Source organism: Rana temporaria, chromosome 1 (genome assembly GCF_905171775.1).
Source record: "Rana temporaria chromosome 1, aRanTem1.1, whole genome shotgun sequence".
Taxonomy (NCBI): Eukaryota; Metazoa; Chordata; class Amphibia; order Anura; family Ranidae; genus Rana; species Rana temporaria.
The window spans coordinates 614,926,580-614,945,499 of NC_053489.1; the positions used below are offsets into that span (position 1 = coordinate 614,926,580).

An 18,920-nucleotide genomic window follows, 5' to 3' on the forward strand; every position below is an offset into this window, starting at 1 on the left:
CCCCTGCCACATCTGTTTATGTGGCTATCCTGGGTTTTCTTGCCAGGTTTGAAGCAGCTAGTGCCCGGATGGGGGGTAAAAAAGTGCCCCCCCCCTGAGCCTGCTTCTGGGGATGTCTCTGACATGGAATTTGGTTCTGGTTTGTCAGAGGCTGCGGACTTGACCCACATGGATAGTGAGGATGTCTGCTGCAGTGTCAGCAAAAAATTGTTGGAGCTCTTGTTTTTTTCTGTGGTGCGTGAGACTCTAAAAATTGAGGATGTGGCGGAGACACCACCGTGTCAGTACCTTTTTTGTTCCGCAGACCGCCACGCACTGCTGAAGGATTCCTTGTGTTCCTTTTTGGACAATATGTTATACAAGGAATGGGATGCACCGCAAAAAGTTTGTCGAAAAACTTTGCAATCCGTTACCCCCTTTTTAAAAAATAAATAAAAAGTAGGTCTCTCCTCCGCCAGTGGACCCCCTATGTCCAGACTGTGCAGGGCCACCACGTTGCCTGTGGAAGGGGCTCCTGCATTTCAGTATCCCGCTGATAGGAGAGTGGAGGCCGTGGCCCGCTCCCTATTCACGGTGGTGGGTTCGGCGGTGAGGCCGGCTCTGGCCGGGCAGGCCCCGACTGTCAGGGCAAAGCTCCTGCTGCAGGAGCTGGAAGAAGGGGACGCTTCCGAGTCCTCTTGGGACCTGGCTGAGCGATAGTTCAGGGTCAGAGTTTTCTCTGCGAGGCGGCCATGGATACGTTCCGGGGCTTCCGTCTATGCAGGGTTCTGCGCCGCCTTGTGTGGCTGAAGAGCTGGTCTGCGGACTAGTCCTCTAAGGAGGCCTTGGTGATGGCCTTTGTGGGTGAACGGTCCTTTTTGGGACTTCCCTGGGTGGCATCATTGTGGATGCCACGGGTGGTAAGCGCATGCTGTTCCCACAGTCTGGGAAGGGCTTGGGACCTTGCCCTACGCAAGGACCCTCCTTGACTACCTCTGAGCGTTTTTTTATTTATTTTTTTCTTCGCCTGCCCTGTGCGGTGGGGGTAGGTCTACATGGTGCTTAAATCCCCGCCGCGGGGTAACAGCGCACCTGGTGCCGAATGCCTAACAAGTCTGCGGACATACCTGCTTCCGCCTGTGGGTCTGCTCCCGCCCGTGTCTCGGGTGGGAGACTGGATTTGCACATTCGTGGCTCGGTGGAGGTCTCTCCTCTCCAACCGTTGGGGAAGTGGTTTCCTTGGGGTACAAGATTGAGTTTCTCTCTTGTCTGCCAAAATGTTTTTTTTTTCCCTCCGGCCTCCCCCGGTTCGCCGGTTGGCTCTGTCAGGAGCTGTCCAGGATCTTCTGGTCAGGGGAGTGATTGTGCCAGTTCCCTCGTTGGAACGGTCTCAGGGGTTTTACTCCATTCTGTTTGTGTCACCACGGAGGATGGGACCCGGTCGTTCCTGGGCCTCAAGTCCCTCGTTTGTTTTGTCAAGGTGCAAACTTTCAGGTGGTGTCAATTCGCTTGGTAATGGCGGCACTACATTCTGGCATCCTTGTATGTCATAAATGTGTACCTTTTCTTTTGTTGTGCTGTTTTTTGCTGTGGCATGCGTTTTGTGATTTTTAATTAAAGAAGGAGTTTTTTTGGAGTGCGGCTATCCCAGCTTCTTTTCTTTCATCCCAACCTGCATTTTGATTGCACTGCCTGCACCCTAGACTTGGATCACAGGAAATAGATCACCTGGTTTTCTTTGAGCGGTTACCCACTTTCTCAACGTGTACCTACATGTTCGCGTATCCTCAAAGCACCAGAGATTCTGTGCTTTGCTGTCAGGGGGGACCATTTTTAATTGGTGTCCTTCCCATTCGGTGGGTTTTCGCCAAGGTGATCGTCCCGATACTGGCCCGGCTGTGGCAGCGGGGGTTTGTTATCATGGGATGTCGGGACGACATTCTCTTACGAGCTTCTTCGAGCTCTTCATTGGTGGAGCCGTGTCTATCACGTGTCAGGCTCTCCGAATGTTCGGCTGGTTTCTGGATTGTCCTGAAATCAGGGTTGATTACGTCTCGGGGACTGGAATACCTGCGACTAGTCCTGGATTCTGGAGTGTTTTTCTCCTAACGGGAAAAAATTCAGACTCTATCTGCTGTGCAGCAGTTGCCGACCCAGAATCGGTCATCTCTGCGGTTCTGCTGGAATGTTCTGGGTCTGTTGGTGGCCTCTTTCGAGGTGGTTCCGTATGTCCAATTCCACGCCATAGTACTTTGGAGGGAATTGCTGTCACGATGGGACTGGCTTCCGTCATCTCTGGATTACCAGATTCATTTGTGTCCTCTGATCATGTCTAACCTGGTGTGGTGGCTGGCGTTTCCGGTGCTTCGGGCCGGGAAGTCGTTTTTTTTCTGCCGGCCACTGGACAGTGGTCACGACGGATGCCAGCCTCTCCGGTTGGGGAGGGGCGCTTGGGACACCCAGTCAGCCCAGGGGCACTGGACTCAGGTGGAGTCCTGCCTACTGATCAACGTTCTGGAGCTCCGAGCATTCAAGATTTGCCTTGCCAGGTTGTTCCTGGATCTACGGGGCCGACTGGTCAGGATCCTGTCGGCCGTATACATTCCGAGGGTTCAGAATTGGCAAGCCGACTTCCTAAGTCGCACGACTCTGGATCCGGGGGAGTGGTCTCTCCACCCGGAGGTGTTTCAGAACCTGTGCCTAAAATGGGGCACTCCAGACGTGGACCTTCTGGCGTCCCGTCTCAATCGGAAGGTGCCACGGTTCGTGGCCAGGTCAAAAGACCCGTGGGCGGACGCGTTGGTGGCTTCCTGGGGTCATTATCACCTGATTTACGCCTTCCCTCCTCTAAGGCTCCTCCCTCGCCTGCTGCGCAGGGTGGATGCCGAAGAGATTCCAACAATCCTGGTCGCCCCAGACTGGCCACGTCGCTGTTGGTACGCAGACCTTGTACGTCTGGTGGCAGATGTCCCCTGGCGTCTACCCCTGAGGGAAGATCCCCTGTCTCAGGGTCCGATCTTCCATCCTGCTTTACGGTCACTGGCTTTAACGGCGTGGCTGTTGTGAGCCAGGTGCTGAAGGACCGGGGGCCTGTCGGGCCCGGTGATCTCTACCATGCTGCGTGCACGGAAGTCCACTTCTCGGAAAATTTACCATCGTACATGGAAAGCATACATCTCTATGTGTGAGGAGATGAAGTGGCACCCCCGTACTTACGTGGTGTCCCGTATCCTGCTGTTCCTGCAGCGGGGAGTGGACCAGGCTCTTGCCTTGAGCACGATCAAGAGTCAGATTTCTGCTCTGGCTGTTTACTTTCAGCGTCCCTTGGCGGCGCACTCCTTGATTCGCACGTTTGTGCAGGGGGTCCGCCATGTGGCCCCTCCGGTGCGCCCTCCACTGCCTTCATGGGACTTGAATTTGGTCCTCTCGGCGCTTCAGCATGCCCCCTTTGAGAACATTCGGGAGATCCCTTTGCTGACTCTGTCGCAGAAGGTGGTCTTTCTGGTAGCGATTACCTCTATCAGACGGGTGTCTGAACTGGCGGCCTTGTCTTGCAAGGCCCCCCACTTGGTCATCCATCAGGATAAGGCGGTGCTGCGCCCGCAGCCCGCTCCTCCAAACATACCCAACCAGGTCGATCACCCTGGATGTAAACATCCGAAAGTTGAGCCAATCTAGCAGCCTTGTAATGCCACAATAAGTTCGGAAGGCCAAAACCACCCTGTTCAGGTAGATTAAAAAGAGAGCGTGAAGAGATTCGTGGGTGCTTCTTATTCCAAACAAATTTGGTAAGTTTACTCTGAAAGGTTTTCAAATGGTTTGTCTTTATTGGTATTGGGAGTGAACGGAATAGGTATAAAATCCTAGGTAAAAGAGTCATTTTAATGGAACTTATCCTTCCCATCCAACCTATGTTATGAGAGCTCCACTCATCCAGGTCAGATTCAAGTTTTTTATACATGGGAGGGTAATTGGCTTGATAAAGATCTTCGAATTTCGAGGTCAGATTAATACCTAAATATTTAATGGACGTTGTATTCCAGAAAAAAGTATAATTTTTCCGAATGAGGGAAACCATAGATCCAGAGAGAGACACATTAAGGGCCCTGGATTTAGTAATATTGACTCTAAGGCCTGAAACTTCAGAAAATTCATCCAACAGAGAATATATAGCAGGTAAAGAAGAAATTGGGGAGGTAATGAATAACAAAAGATCATCCGCGAAATAAAGCGCATTTGTGTTCCTTCCGGGCACATTCAACCCCCCTGATATTCGGGTTGTTCCTGATTGCTACTGCTAAAGACTCTATAACGACAGCGAATAACAGGGGAGACAAAGGACATCCCTGACGAGTTCCCCTTTCAATTTTGATAGTCTCTGAATATATTCCCTGCAGTCGGATCTTAGCCTCAGGTGAAGAGTAAAGGCAGTTAAAAGACCTAAAATTCTAGGACCAAATCCCCATCGCCTTAAGACCGAAACATATATGGCCAGGACACCGAATCAAAGGCCTTCTGGAGGTCTATTGACAACAGCATGCCTCCCTGTCTATTGTTTCCAATCCAACCAGATTGTAAAATTGAAATTAAGTCCACCGCCCTCCTGATCTGGTCTGGAGCTTGTCTATTAGGAATAAAACCTACCTGATCATTATTTATATATTGACCTATGAAGGACGAAAGTCTATTAGCCATTATTTTAGTCAAAATTTTTAGGTCATTGTTAATCAAAGATATCGGTCTATAATTCTCAACAGACTGGGATCTTTGTCAGGTTTAGGGATCACTGATATGTATGCCATATTAAGTTCACTGCCTATTGAATTACCTCCCGACAAACCATTAAAAAACCTTGCGAGAAAGGGTGCCAAAAGACTCGAAAACTTCTTGTAATAAGGAGATGAAAAGCCATCAGGGCCGGGGGCCTTATTGTTCTTCAATCCCTTAATAACCTCTATTACCTCCTCGACTAGAATGGGAGCCTCCATTTCTGTACTATGTAATCCGACAGCCTTGGAAGATCCAGACCGTCAAGGAATCAGATACTCTATTAGAACCACAGCTTTCATCGAAATGATAAAGCTTTGAATAAAAATGTTGAAAGGCTTTCATTACCCGTTGAGGGTTTAGAGTAAGAGAACCATCACATTGTTTAATCTTGGGAATGATCCTTGATCTAAATCTGGGTGAAAGTTTATTAGCTAGCATCGGACCAATCCTATCCCTCATTCGATAAAATTGTCCCGGACCATTTAACAGCTTCATCCGCTTTAACTGTAAGCGCTAGGTTTAGAGCAGTTCTAGCTGCGTCTAATTTAGAAGTAGGAAATCCAACAGGGTCTGTTTTATGCTGTAAACTCAAATCAGTAAATTCCTTTCAAGTCTTTCTATCTCCATTTTTTTTATTCTTTTTTGTCTGGCTGCAATCTGAATCAGTTTACCTCTTATCGTCGCCTTATTGGCTGCCCATAAGGTTTCTGGTGAGATCCCGTCTGTATCATTAACATAAAAATAATCTTTTATGGCCTGTTCAACTTCCACAACTATATTGGGGTCATTTAAGAGTGATTGGTTAAAGGTCCAATGAGAAACCTTCTGGTTAGAGCTCATCCTCTTCAATGATCCGACCAAGGGACATCTATAATAGATGAGTTTAGAGCATAAGGGATATGATGAATAGATAGTAATATGTGATCAATACGCGAAAACGATTGATGGGGACTAGAATAGTGTGTATAATCTTTTACTGTCGGGTTCAATTCCCTCCAGATATCCGACAATCCAGATTGGTGAATCAGATGAGCAATTTGTGTGCTGGCCTTAGTAGGCCCGTCGATTTGGCCTTTAATGTCTAGACTTATCCAGTCCAGATCAAAGGCCAAATTGGAGTCACCACCCATAATTATGATCCCCTCCATGAAAGGTTGGAGAGTCTCAAACATACGGTAAAAAAAAGCTTTCTGTCCCCTGTTAGGAGCATAGTAGGAAATAAAAGTATATAACTTTCCATCCAAGGTGCCTTTGATCAAAACAAACCTGCCGTCTGGATCAACATACTCCTTAGACAAATCAAAATTGCAGTGTTTGGAGAACAATAGCTACTCCCTTGGTTTTATTTTCAGCTTTGGATAAATAAAACGTTGGAAAATTTTCATGTAAAACGAGGGGGTGTACCGCTTTGGAAAATGAGTCTCTGTAGAAACGCTACATCTACTTGAATGGACTTATAGAAATTAAATGCTTTTCTCCTTTTGATCGGAGAATTCAGCCCCTGCGCGTTATGAGAAATAACACGAAGGGGAGATGGAGAATTAGCTATACCAGCCATGATTCATGGTAGCGATAAATCTAAGCAATATGCCCTTCTGGAGTTTGGAGGTTCTAGATTCAATATTATATGACAAACAGACAGCGGATGGGTCGCATAACTCAGCAACCATCTATCTCAATATGACCATATCTTGGCAGGTAGGCTAAAAAGGCAAGAAAAACAGAAAAGGTAGAGAAAATCAGAAAAAGAAGAGAAACATAAATTCATTAGGATAAAGCAAAACAAGAGAGAGCCAAAAAAAGGCTCTGAATGAGGGAAAGGTGAAGTCCTCCCTCCCTCATTCGAAAAATAACATTAGAATAGCCCATGGAGAGGGCTATGAAATCACACCCTAGGACGACCAAACGTCAATCTAAGGAGTGAGTTGAGGCCTAGTGACCTACCACTGGCCCACTATCATTGTCTAAAAATAAACATAAGGTAATATAATTAATCATAAAAGGTTCAGCTCAGGTATTCTTCAAACACCAAACAGAATGACAGTACTCGTATTTTTTTGCAATATGAGTGAGAAAAAAAAAAAAAATGTTAAAAATGTTGTTCCCGTCCTCCAAAAACACACATGCATAAATCACATATATGGACGTATAGATATAAATATATACTGAGATACCACTAAGTGTCAAAAAAAAAGGGGGGGGGAAATCAAATCCCATTCCGTAAACCATCGTAGATATATTTGAATAACGACTTTGAAAAAATTCAACTCTCCCTGGATAAGAGATAAGCTAAAAAAAAAAATAAAAAAAAAATCTCATTCAAAAAGAAATATTTTAACCAGTCAGGTAATAGAGCCATCTTTAACCTTCCTGTGTTTGACCTTGGTCCATGTAGAGGAAGTCGGGCTTATAGAGTTTGTCTTTTAGCAGAGCCTGCTGGATCGATGTAGTGTCCATTTCAGGTTCCATAGATTATATTTAGACTCATCAGTAGACGTTCACCTTCCTGAAAGTTATGGACCGCGTAGTGGCTGCCATTATAAGAAAACTTTAGTGCAAAAGGAATGCCCATTTATATCGTATGTCTTTCTTCCGGAGGACCGATAAGGGCTTCATCGATCTCCTTTTTTGTATCGTGTAAGGAGAAATATCAGAAAAAAATTGTATATTGACACCTTGATAGGTCAGTAGATCACAGTGGCGAGAGCTTTTCATTATCTCCTCCTTTGTAGAGTAAAAATGTGGTTTAACCACTATATCTTTTGGCAAGCCATCTTTCCTCAATGGTCCTAGAGACCTATGAGCACGGTCCAGGTCCAGTTTGTGAGCCGAAATAGATGGTATTAAAATTTTAATAATGTCCTGTACTGCAGAATTAACATCAAGAATAGATTCCGGCAGGCCTCTGATCCTAAAATTACCCCTTCTAGATCTATTCTCAAGTTCATCGATCCTAGCCTGCGCTATGTCTAGTTGTTCCTGCATGTGTTGTAAGTGATCGGCATTCTGAGCTGTTCTAGCAATATTAACATCCAAATCATGTTCAATGGTTTCAATTCTTGAACCCAGGCTTTGAAAGTCAGCTCTAATTTCTCTAGTTATCCTCTCAGCATTTTGTGCTAAGCCTCTGTCCAGCATTTCAGATATTCTAGCAAACAGTTCAGACACATTAAAGGTGACATCAAGAGCCTGTTTACTGTCTATGGCCTTACGAGCTGGATCACATGAGGGAACCAACACAGACGTCAGTTGATTAGATTGCACAGGATCCAGTTCCTGAGGTAAAGTGTGGTGCAATACAGGGGACACAGAATCCATATGTGATGGAGATACATTAGCAGCACATTGTGCATATGTTTGAGGTACTGTGGCCATTTTGAGAAGCTCCTTTGTCACAGCAGCTGGCTTATTATTTCCTTTGCCCTTTTTTTTTTTTATTCTTATAGGATTTAACAGGCATGTGCCAATAACTCCTACAGAATGTCAATATGGTGATGTTCAGTTCCTATATACATCAGGCTATTATCTTCACATCATGAAAGTTTTTATGATATCATCCTATGACAGTGGTCAGTGATGAGGTACACCTCCTTCTACTAATCCTCCATCTCAGCAGCGCCTATGAACGCATCACCAATTCAGAAATGCAATTTTTGGGGTATTGTAACAAAGTATGAGGTGAAAAACCATCATTGTCAGAGGGCCTTAGGAGAATTATAGTAGCTGACTCTCACTGTAGCCTGAGTGTACACGGATTAATAATATGGTTGCTACAGGTTTTATAATCCAGAGTACAGTTTCCTGTCAGTACATTGAGAGTGGTAGTCAGGGATGGGGTCCTATGTCATCCACCAAGGTTGTATTAACAACAGCCATAGAAAAACATTTCTGACCCTGAATGTCCCTCAGCTGAGGTACCACAGTTCATAAAACGATGCCCCGCAGGCCTCAAAAATGGCGCATACCGGATTGCATTAAGAGGAGCTAAGGCTGCCTACAATCCTCGGGCGTATGCCCGCACCGGCCTCCCCACTTAGAGCGCTGTCCCCTGGATGGATGAAGGACTAGACTCTGAGCAAAAGATACCTCAATCCGCACCCGATTCTGGCGGTGATCGATGCTTCCTAGGCCTCAAAATGGCGCCGGAGGGACTCTAACAAAAGTGGCAAGTTCTGCCCTCGATCCTCGAGCCGATGCCCGTACTGGATTCCCGTACTAGAGCGGTGTATCCTGGCATGACAGAGGAGTGAACGCCGCTTAATCGGCTCCGCGATCCGTACTCGAGTCCGGGGATGTCCGAGAATCCGTAGGCCTCAAAATGGCGATGACGCCACAGAATGTAGAGGAGGCCCCGGTTCACAGCAACGGATGAATTCGCACCAAAACACCACAATAAAGGTATTTTGTCGATCAGGTATATTCCCTGATACAGGATGGGGTGTTTTAGGAATCAAATCGGTAATACCGGCTACCGATGGCTCCAGATTGTAAACGGCTAGACGGAGCTAGTCCATAAAGCGTCCATCGCCATCCTCGTCCGGCCACGCCCCCTCTTTTTGCAATTTCTTTATGTCACCACATGTTTATATGTGAACCATGCTCTTACTTATAAGTGTTCCTTTTTTACAAATGTGCACACTACCTATAGTAAGGGGGTCACTCACCAGAGAACTTTGGGCCACAAGGTCCCTCACACCTTATATGGAATTCCTTTATATTGACATGAGCTCAGCATCCATCCATTTTCACCTGCAAGGATACCCAGATAACTTTTGCCCACCAGGACCCTCACAGATTTTACAAATTTCCATCATATTGACTCAGCAAGCATCCAGTTTTCCCAGCAGGACAAACACACACAATGTTCCAGTTGCTGACTCTATGGGGAAACCCACTGTCCACTGCCCCAGAGCCTATCTGATGCAGCCATCATAAAACCACATGGAGTGGGTGAATGGGGTAGGAGAGACGCAGACAGCGCTATCCGAAACTCAGTGGGGATATGGAGCCTCCAGTCAAAACAATGCCAAGTCAGTGTAAAGGCTAAACAGTTTATTGATAAACTTGTGACGTACATACGATACCAGGCTGGTATGGAAGGGTGAAGATGCGTTAATGTCCACTGAGTCTGGCAGGTAGAAGAAAGAAGATCCTCCGCCATTTCCCTACAGCACACCAATGGTGTGAATGCTGGGAGCCAAGCCAGAGACCACCAGCGTTACCGTGTGATGTCACTGCAAAGTCAGGGCGGAAGGACCGGAAACAATGGACCTGCCAATCAAACCAACATGGAACTCAGGAGAAGCCTGTTGCCGTGATGATGCATTTCATGTGCATTTTGTCAAGTCCTTGACAAAGGACCCAGTGGACATTAACCCATCTTTCACCCTTCCATACCATAGAAGAGAAAAAGACAAGCAACAGGCGCCTCTTGCTTGTCTTTTTCTCTTCCATCTTTGGAGTGGCTTCAACTCCCTTCACAAGGCTGCCCTATCAACAAAGACTATACACTCACACAGAGCTGATCCAGCTCAAAGGACTATCAAATGAGCTATACATTGCATATCATTATACTGTAACCTGCGCCACTACCCATTGCATTACCCTTCCATACCAGCCTGGTATCGTATGTACTTTACAAGCTTATCAAAAAACTGTTTAGCCTTAATCCGGGCTTAGCATTGTTTTGACTGGAGGCTCCATACCCCCATTGAGTTTCGGATAGCGCTGTCTGCATATTTATTTAAAACGTAGCCCATAAAAACATAAGCCAGTAAACTGACATTTACTGTACATGTGCAGTGTAGTGGCACCCACTGTAAATCGCCTGGTTTGTTAAAATCATCTCTGCTCATATCTATGATCCGGCATGCATTCCACCTGCATATCACCACTACAAGGTCATTGCAAGAGAGTTCAAACAATCTTCTTTCACGTTGTCATTACGGGATATTGTTTGTAGAATTTGGAGGAAAAGGCTGAACATAACATTTTGAGGAAAAGGCTGTAACATAACAAAGTATGGAAAAAGTGAAGCGATGTGAATACTTTCCGGATGCACTGTAAATCTAAAGAAAATTGTATAATGTGTGGCTAGTGGGATCAAATTGATGTTCATTGTTTAGAATTAGAAGCAGCAGGCTGCAAAATGTTTCCTGAACAATCTAATTTATAACAGCGTATGTGGTTTTCGTTTGGGAAATTATATTTGCACCAAAGTCAATGTCAAAAGCGAAATTTAATTAAGTACCGTACTTTTGAACGACATTCATCAAGTCATCCAGCTAAATGTTTGTATGAATATTTATACAAAATGTAATTCAAAAATCTATTTAGTGTATGGTCAGCTTAAACCAATACAAAAAAAAGACAAAGGTGACCCTTTTAGTTCCTATTTTTATTTTTGGTTTCCTTTTGTTTGTTTTTTTCTCTCTGCTTTCCTATTCATTATTCAAATGCTACTGTTTGGAATTGATGTTTCGGTATGAGCAGGAGCCCTTGTGCGTGGAGAACAAAATGGCTTACAGAGTTGCATCTGTAGGTGACCCAGCAAAATGAATACGTGATATTGTAGTACTTGATAGCTTCCCCTAAAAGGGAACTTGTTTCACTTTGGACTCAACGACCTGTATAGAACTTGGCAGGTGCATTTTCTTGGGCCATAGGTCCATGAAGTACAAAAAACACTTGCTTAAATAAATTAAAATGATAAAGTAGACCACCAAACCTAATGATGCCCCACAGCCATTAAACTTTGGCCTGTGTGTTTTCATCACTTAATGTGCAGTGAAGTATAGATATGAGTCTTTAGATCATTAAGTGTTGCTGACATACAGTAGCTGCACTGAAGATCTTACTGAGCTGATTACCCTTGAAGGAACGGTCTGCAAAATTGTTAAAACTACTTTTTCATGACTGGGCAGAATGTACCGGTGACTGGCAGCAGTGTTGTGTAAGTGTGTATTTCATACAGGTTTTTAAGGACTAAATTTGAATTGACTTTAGCTATGAAATATGACAAATATACTTAACAATCAATTTATAATTACAGGAGGGACTATTTCTTGCTCAACGTAACCCAAAAGTTAGCTTGCCCCTTGGTTGAAAATAGGTAATTGTGCCTCTACTCGGTCTCACTGCTTCTCCTCACTTTAGCTCAATAACAATAACTTGGTGCTTTCTTCATTAGAACAATTAATATTTCTCCTTCACAATATACATACATAATTGTAACGGACACACATTTGCTAATGTACATCATTCCAAGCGTCTCAGCTACAGATCTATTAAAATTTTAATACTACTGCTGGCAGCTAGAATTGTATATGAATCACAACTTTGATGATGTGTTGTAATCACCATGAATCTTACCCACCAAGGCCTAAAATATAATCTTTAATGCAAATCTTGGCTTCCTGGCGGGATCAGGCAGGTGGGTTGGGACTAGGATCCCGAACACACCCGAGCCCATCTCTACTCAGGTGGTATTTGAACAGGCTGGAGCTCATCTCTACTCGGTAACAGTAATGCTGCATAGAACAGAACTCATAACTGCAGTGAAGACCACCCGCAGCTGATGCAGGAGAAACATATGAGAGACCCCCCTTTTAATGTGACTGGCTAGAAGACGCCTTGATTTATAATATTATAATATATGAAGCTGGTGTAAAAAGTACAGCACTACTGAAACCCACATAAGATATATTTAACCCTTAATTTGTATTTCTGAAATGTTTCTGGCAGTTTAGAGACTGGTGGTAGAGACCTAAACTAAAGTTGGGCTATAACGGCATTGATATAACAATGATGAAGCATTCATAACTATATCTGCTTTTTATGGTTGGTTCTCTTTAACCCTGTAACCCAAATAACATGGACCGCACCATAAACTGATATTATATGCTCCTTTCACCCATTTTACTTCACAAAAAGGAAGGTAATGGAAGGCATATTGCTCTCTGTTCCTTTCCAGCTGCACGCTGACCCCTGCGGCCTTAGAAATGATTGCTCTGACCTGTTAATCTGCCGTGATCCTCCTTTCCAGCGGCTCATCCACTAAGCAAATGAAGTGTTTTTTTCTTGTGCGAATGGCAGTCAGTGTCTGTACTTGCAGCTTTTACTGACTTGTTAACAGCCCAGGATGAGACAATCCGGCAGAGGCAGTCCCCTAGCCAGTCACTTGTGAAATAACGTCTCGTCACTAACTACAGTATTATTCCCACCCACCTCACCAATGGTGTCATTTTCCTCTTCCCTGTCACTAAACTCCGTAACAATACAAGAAGCGGTTTAGGGCCCCATCAGTGCTCAAAAAAAAGCCTCTCTTCCCTGGCATTTCATTGATTTTTCTCAAAAGCTTTTAAATTGCTCCTTCATTTGACTCAAACAGTCATTTTATCTGTCATGAATGGCAGTATTTCTTGCCTTGTGTTTAAACAATTGCTTCGTCCCCTCAGTTACTAAACTGTGACGCCCTGTTATTGCAGCGAGGTAAACACTTTACACGGTGTGCCTTAATCCCAGATATCTCGTCCCCGACTTTCAATTGTTCCACTGCTCGTCTTGGAAGCTGAGAATTTCGCTCAGACATGTATTGTTAGGACTGGTGGGGGTGAATACATTGCTCCACGGTCTGTATTTTCATCTACAATAAATGGAAACTTTGAAGGATAACTTTTGTGGTTGTCCCTCAATTCGAATTTTATACAATGATTTGCAGCCAGGCTCAGTAGGTTTTAGTGGTTAGCTATCTTAGTTTGCAGCTTTTGGGTTTGAGTGCCATCTGAGACTCTTATATGCATGGAGTTTGTTCATACTGCCTATGTTTGCATGGGTTTACTCAAAGTGCCTCAGTATGCTCTAACAATCCAAAAATGTAAGAAAATTAGGGATGTGCCAATACCAGTTTAAGACTGAGTAGGAATACTGATACTTTTTCTCAAGTATACCAACTACCGATACCTATTTCTATGAAGCTGGTTCACATATGTGAGGACCAGCTGCAGTTCGATTTTTAAAGAGTCAGGTTCGATTTTCAGTCTGGTTCAAGTGCGATTTCCAGTGTCATACATTTAAAAAAAATTCACACCTGAATCACTGAACGAAATCGCACTGCACTCTTTTTACGAATCGCACTGAAACCAGCCCCGCACATATGTGAAGTTATCGGTTTTAGTATCAGAGCATTACACAAGTACAAGTACTTGTGCAAATCCTTAGAATAAGTACTGATATTGGCGCAACGCTAATGCAAATATCAAAATGCCTTAATGGATGTTCCTAGGAGCGATGTATATTCCTAGGCAGACTTCATTGGCATGCATACTGAGTACTAGGTAGTGCCAGCACACTAAGCCTCCATAAAAGAACGAACTGAATGACAATTTATGAACGGGGTGGGCAAGGGACAATAATGCTGGGGCAGAAAGGGCTAGATCAGCCATTTTTATCGGGTTCCCTCCAGAGGTTTCCAAGGGTTGTAGCCGAGTGACCTACCATTTGATGGTCCTTGCATAGTTCCAGAGCTAATGCCACTTGCCAAAGCCAACAGTATGGCACCATCTTTTAGCTGTCTGTAAGGGTGGCATTCAGACCACCACTGTAATGCCACGTACACACGATCGGTTCGTCTGATGAAAACGATCCGATGGACCGTTTTCATCTGACGAACCGATCGTGTGTGTTGCCCCTCGTTTTTTTCCCATCGGTGAAAAAACGTAGAACCTGTTTTAAAATTATACGATGGTTAAAAAAACGATAGAAATAAACGATCATCTGTGGGCAAGTCCATGGGTTAAAAATCCACGCATGCTCAGAATCAAGTCGACACTTGCTCGGAAGCATTGAACTTAATTTTTCTCAGCACGTCGTAGTGTTTTACGTCACTGCGTTTTCACACCAACGGATTTTTAACTGATGGTGTGTAGGCAAGACTGTTGAAAGTCAGCTTCATCGGATATCTGATGAAAAAATCCATCGGCCCGTTTTCATCAGATGAACCGATCGTGTGTACGTGGCATTAGGGTTGCAGTCTTCCTACTGGCCACCAGTTAAAGCTAGCCATAGATGGTGTGGTTTTTCTTTCCTGCAACCACAGGTGAATCCCTCCCACATAGCTATTGCGTTCTTCTGGCAGTGGGGCACCAGGAGTCATCCCTGACGGGAGAGCACAGTGATAATTGCTAGCGGCTATAGACGCTGGCAATAATTGCATTAATAGTTTAACATGTTGGTTGGATTCCAGTCGATCGATGGACCGGTCGCCTTGGGTACAATCAGCCTGCCCATATATGGTTTGAATCTTGGCCGATCCCTGCTGAACTTCCCGAGATTTAAACCGTCTATGGTTGGCTTAAGGGGCATTTTTCCCATTGGACCACAATGAATTGGTTTAAGCAGGAGTTTCCCAGTTGCCCAATTGCATAAACCCAGTATTACTATACAACTATAACCCTTTCTGTGAAAACAAAGCTTGTTATAGCCCATACCAGGTACAGTGCTTGGAAGGCTGATAGTACATGTGTACACTCCTCTATGTTAAGCACAGGGCTTTTTTTCAGGGGGAACTTGGGGGAACTCAGTTCCACCACCTTTGGCTCAGACCCTTTGGTGCCTGCTCACCACAATCACTTGTAAACACAGAAGTCTGGTTTCTGTGTTTACAAGTGACAGCTCTGCACTCTGTGTGTAACCCCCTGAACTCTGCATTCTGTATGTAATGCAATCCTGGTATTTAATGCCCCTTTAAGACCCTTCTACTGTTTGTGAAATCCGAACAGGGTCGTGGTTGAGTTCCTGCACCTATTTTCTGAGAAAAAAAGCTCTGGTTAAGCATGTCCTAACTTGGCAGCCTGGTTCACCCCTGGGTATCATTCAGAGCATGCTGAACTGTGGCTGTGGAAAAAAAACTCCCAACACCATGATTAAATAACCTTCCTAGAATTTACCTCACCATTGCTATAACATTGACCAGGAAGTAGTATTATGACCTTTCCCTTGAGCATAGGTATTTCCTAGCACTTGCAGCACCATATTCCTTATCCACTACTTTGTCCCTCCCTTGCATTATAACGAATATATGCACGCTCCTGTAACCCACACAGTATGTTGATTATATAACCAGTTGTGGTGGGATTTTGACGCAGTGGTTTCTACAGCAAAGGTAAGTACTTCCTGCCTTGTGCTACTTTTTAAAGATTTAAATATAGGAGGGTGGGCAGGGTAACAGAGGTGAAGGTACTACATGACTGACCCAAAGTTGATGACATTTCGGATTAGTTTATGCATCTTTGACAATGGTAGGGTCAATGAGAATCCGTTTTCTGAGAATGTAGTGTACAGGACGCCAGGGTTGGGTCCTGGACGGGTGCTATATAGCACCACTATTTGGGCTATGGTCCCTTTAAATAGCTGTGAGAATGTTCAGGGGGTCACCCAAAGTGGGTGAAGGATTCCAGGCGTGAGAGTTAATCCAGAGAGGACTGGCTCGCAGCCCTCTCTGTCTTGGTAGAATCATTTGGGGCCTGGAATTCTGGAGGCTCTAAAGCGCTATTTGGGTGGGAAAGAGCCTCCACTCCTAAACACTGGGAGCCAGCACACAGGGAGTTAACACTTCCAGAGAACCACCCATAAAACAGGAAGTGGTGCTGGAGGTGTGTGAAGGAGTATGGAGATTGCAGCTGTGAAGATAAGCTGGGAGTTTGCTAGCTGCTGTTAGGAATTCAGTGAGGACTTTTGAAGTTCGGGGGGCGAAGACCCATCTACAACTAAACCGTATGTGTTTTGCCTTGACTCATTTTGTGCTGAAGAAAAGCAGACTTTTTATTTGATGCCGGAGCTAAGTGGACTTTTCTGTTATAGTTTTTCCTTGTGTGCTGAGCAAAGCCTTATTTTTGGTTTGGCTGTGAATAAAAGCCTGTTTTTGTTCCCTCCTAAACGGTTTATGCACTTAATCCCGCCGAGCTATAGCCCCCAAACTTTACAGTAGTTTGAGCTTTTTTTTTTTTCTTAAGTGTATTTTGTGCGTGTACTCGAGAGAGGAGCCGGACTGCAGGAGTTGGGAGTAGGCAGGCCTCCCCCAGAGGCAATCTGCCACCTTTCTCCATGCCCCGGGTGGCAATGGCAGGTGTGTGAGGGGGTCCTCCCACACAGCCCGCCCTACCTGCTCCGCTTTGAAGCCCAACGGGGCAGAGGGACTCCCTATAAGGGAGTGAGAGGATTAGCCCGCTCAACCAGCCCCGTTAGTCCTTCGCCTCTCTTTTTAGAGACCGCGTGGTCAAAGTGCATGATGTTAACCCAATTTCGAGTGCGTGTAAGTGTGGTGGTTTTTGTGGGAGGGGGGTGGGCATACTAAGCGCAGGTTTACCTCGCATAGCACACCCACCGGGAGCCGGGCTGAGACCACCAAACTCAATTCACATGTAGCCGAGACCGGGATACGAACCCCTAGCTGCAGAGGTGAATGGCTTGTCAGCGCAGTGCCAATCGCGTTGAGCCACCGCAGCTCCACGTAGTTTGAGCTTTTAATATCGGCAGCTTAAATTTTTTTTTTCTGTGTTTTGTTGTAGATTGGAGAGACCCCGAACTGATGAGGGAGATCGAGCAAGCCACAGGGGAAGATCTGGCTCGTCCATGTATGTGGAAACACCTGGAAAGAAGACGAAGAGGAAGGGAAAGAAGAAAAAGTATCCGAATCTGACAGATCTGAAGCAGAAAGCAAATACCACTCGCTCCCGTCTAGAAAAGAAAGTTTTTAGCCCGTAAGATGCTAACCAGCTTTTTATTTTTATTTTTTCTTTACAAAGTCTGTGTGACCTATCTTATGTTTGCAAGAATTTATTCTTATGTTATTATATCTTATTTTTGCAAGAGATTTATTTGCATATATAGTTTCCATGTCTGTTGCAGGACATCTCCCAGTATTTATGGTAATAAAACTGGTGTATAGTGAATGCTTATTGTGGTCGTATGTGACCTGCACTGCAGCAACTGTCCAAAGCAGGCAAAGCATAAGAAAAAAGCCTAAGCATTAGTATGTCCGCTGGCTCCCTACAGTTGGTCATTTCCCCAATTTCTGAATTCCTTGTTTTGTTCAGTGTTTTGTGTGGAAATTGCCATCATCTTAGTTGAGGAGTAGGGCTTTGCTTCCCCATCTCACAATATTCCCTGTTGACTGGTGATCTGATGAACTGTGGGGTAATGTTAATAAAGTTACATAAGAGGGATAGGAATCCCATACAGAATGAATTAAGTGGAAGTAGAGAAATCCTTGTATGCAGGTTCTCAGATACAGCTTCCTCTCCAGCAGGAAGACCAGTATGCATCAGAATGGTAACATCCAACAGTCAGAGGCAGCAGATGATCTCACACTGCGAATATACAGCCATGTGACTCAGTATGTAGGAAGTGCACAATTCAAGGCGAAAGTTTATTTTAACCACTTCCGGCGCCATATAGGAGAATGACGGTGGCAAAATGGTTGTGATATCCTGACCGGACGTTATTTGACGTGATCAGGACATCAGAGCCGGCGTGCGTCCGCAGGGGCGCGCAGCGCGGTGATCTGAGGTGCTGTTTGTCAGACAAACAGCAACTCTGATCGTGATATGAAGCCTCTGACCAATCACAGCTGATCATCACGTGAACCAGTCCTGGTAAACGGCTTTCCTTGGTTAACGCTAACAGGGAGAGCCGATCGATGGCTCTCCCTGTCAGAGGGGGGGGGGGGGGTCCTGTGCTGATAATCAGCATATTGATTATCGGAACAGCCCCCATAAAAATTTGCCAATCAGTGCCCAACACCACCCTGTCCCCTAATAAATGCCTGTCAGTGCCCACAACAGTGCCAATCAGTACCCCATCAAAGTGCCACTCAGTAATGCCTGTCAGTAGCTCCTCATCAATGCTGCCTATGCAGTGCCACCTATCAGTGCCCATCAGTTTTTTTTTCTTTAAATTGTCAGTCTTTTTTTTGTTTATTGCGCAAAAACTAAAAACCAGAGGTGATCAAATACCACCAAAAGAAAGCTCTATTTGTGGGAAGGAAACTAGAAAAAAAATAGTTTGGGTACAGTGTAGCATGACTTGGCATTCAAAACGTGACAGCGATGAAAGCTAAAAATTATCCTGGGCAGGAAGGGGGGAAAGTGCCCGTTATGGAGGTGGTTAAGGGG

The 18,920-nt window shown here is 44.9% G+C and overlaps 1 protein-coding gene across 1 annotated transcript in view; it reads left to right on the forward strand.

Annotated features, from left to right (window-relative positions):
• Positions 1-18,920, forward strand: part of UVSSA (UV stimulated scaffold protein A) — a 133,507-nt gene that overhangs the window by 103,633 nt on the left and 10,954 nt on the right. Inside the window, 2 exon segments of the mRNA XM_040335263.1 lie at positions 17,316-17,371; positions 17,374-17,507. Coding sequence (XP_040191197.1) covers positions 17,316-17,371; positions 17,374-17,507 — 190 coding nt within the window.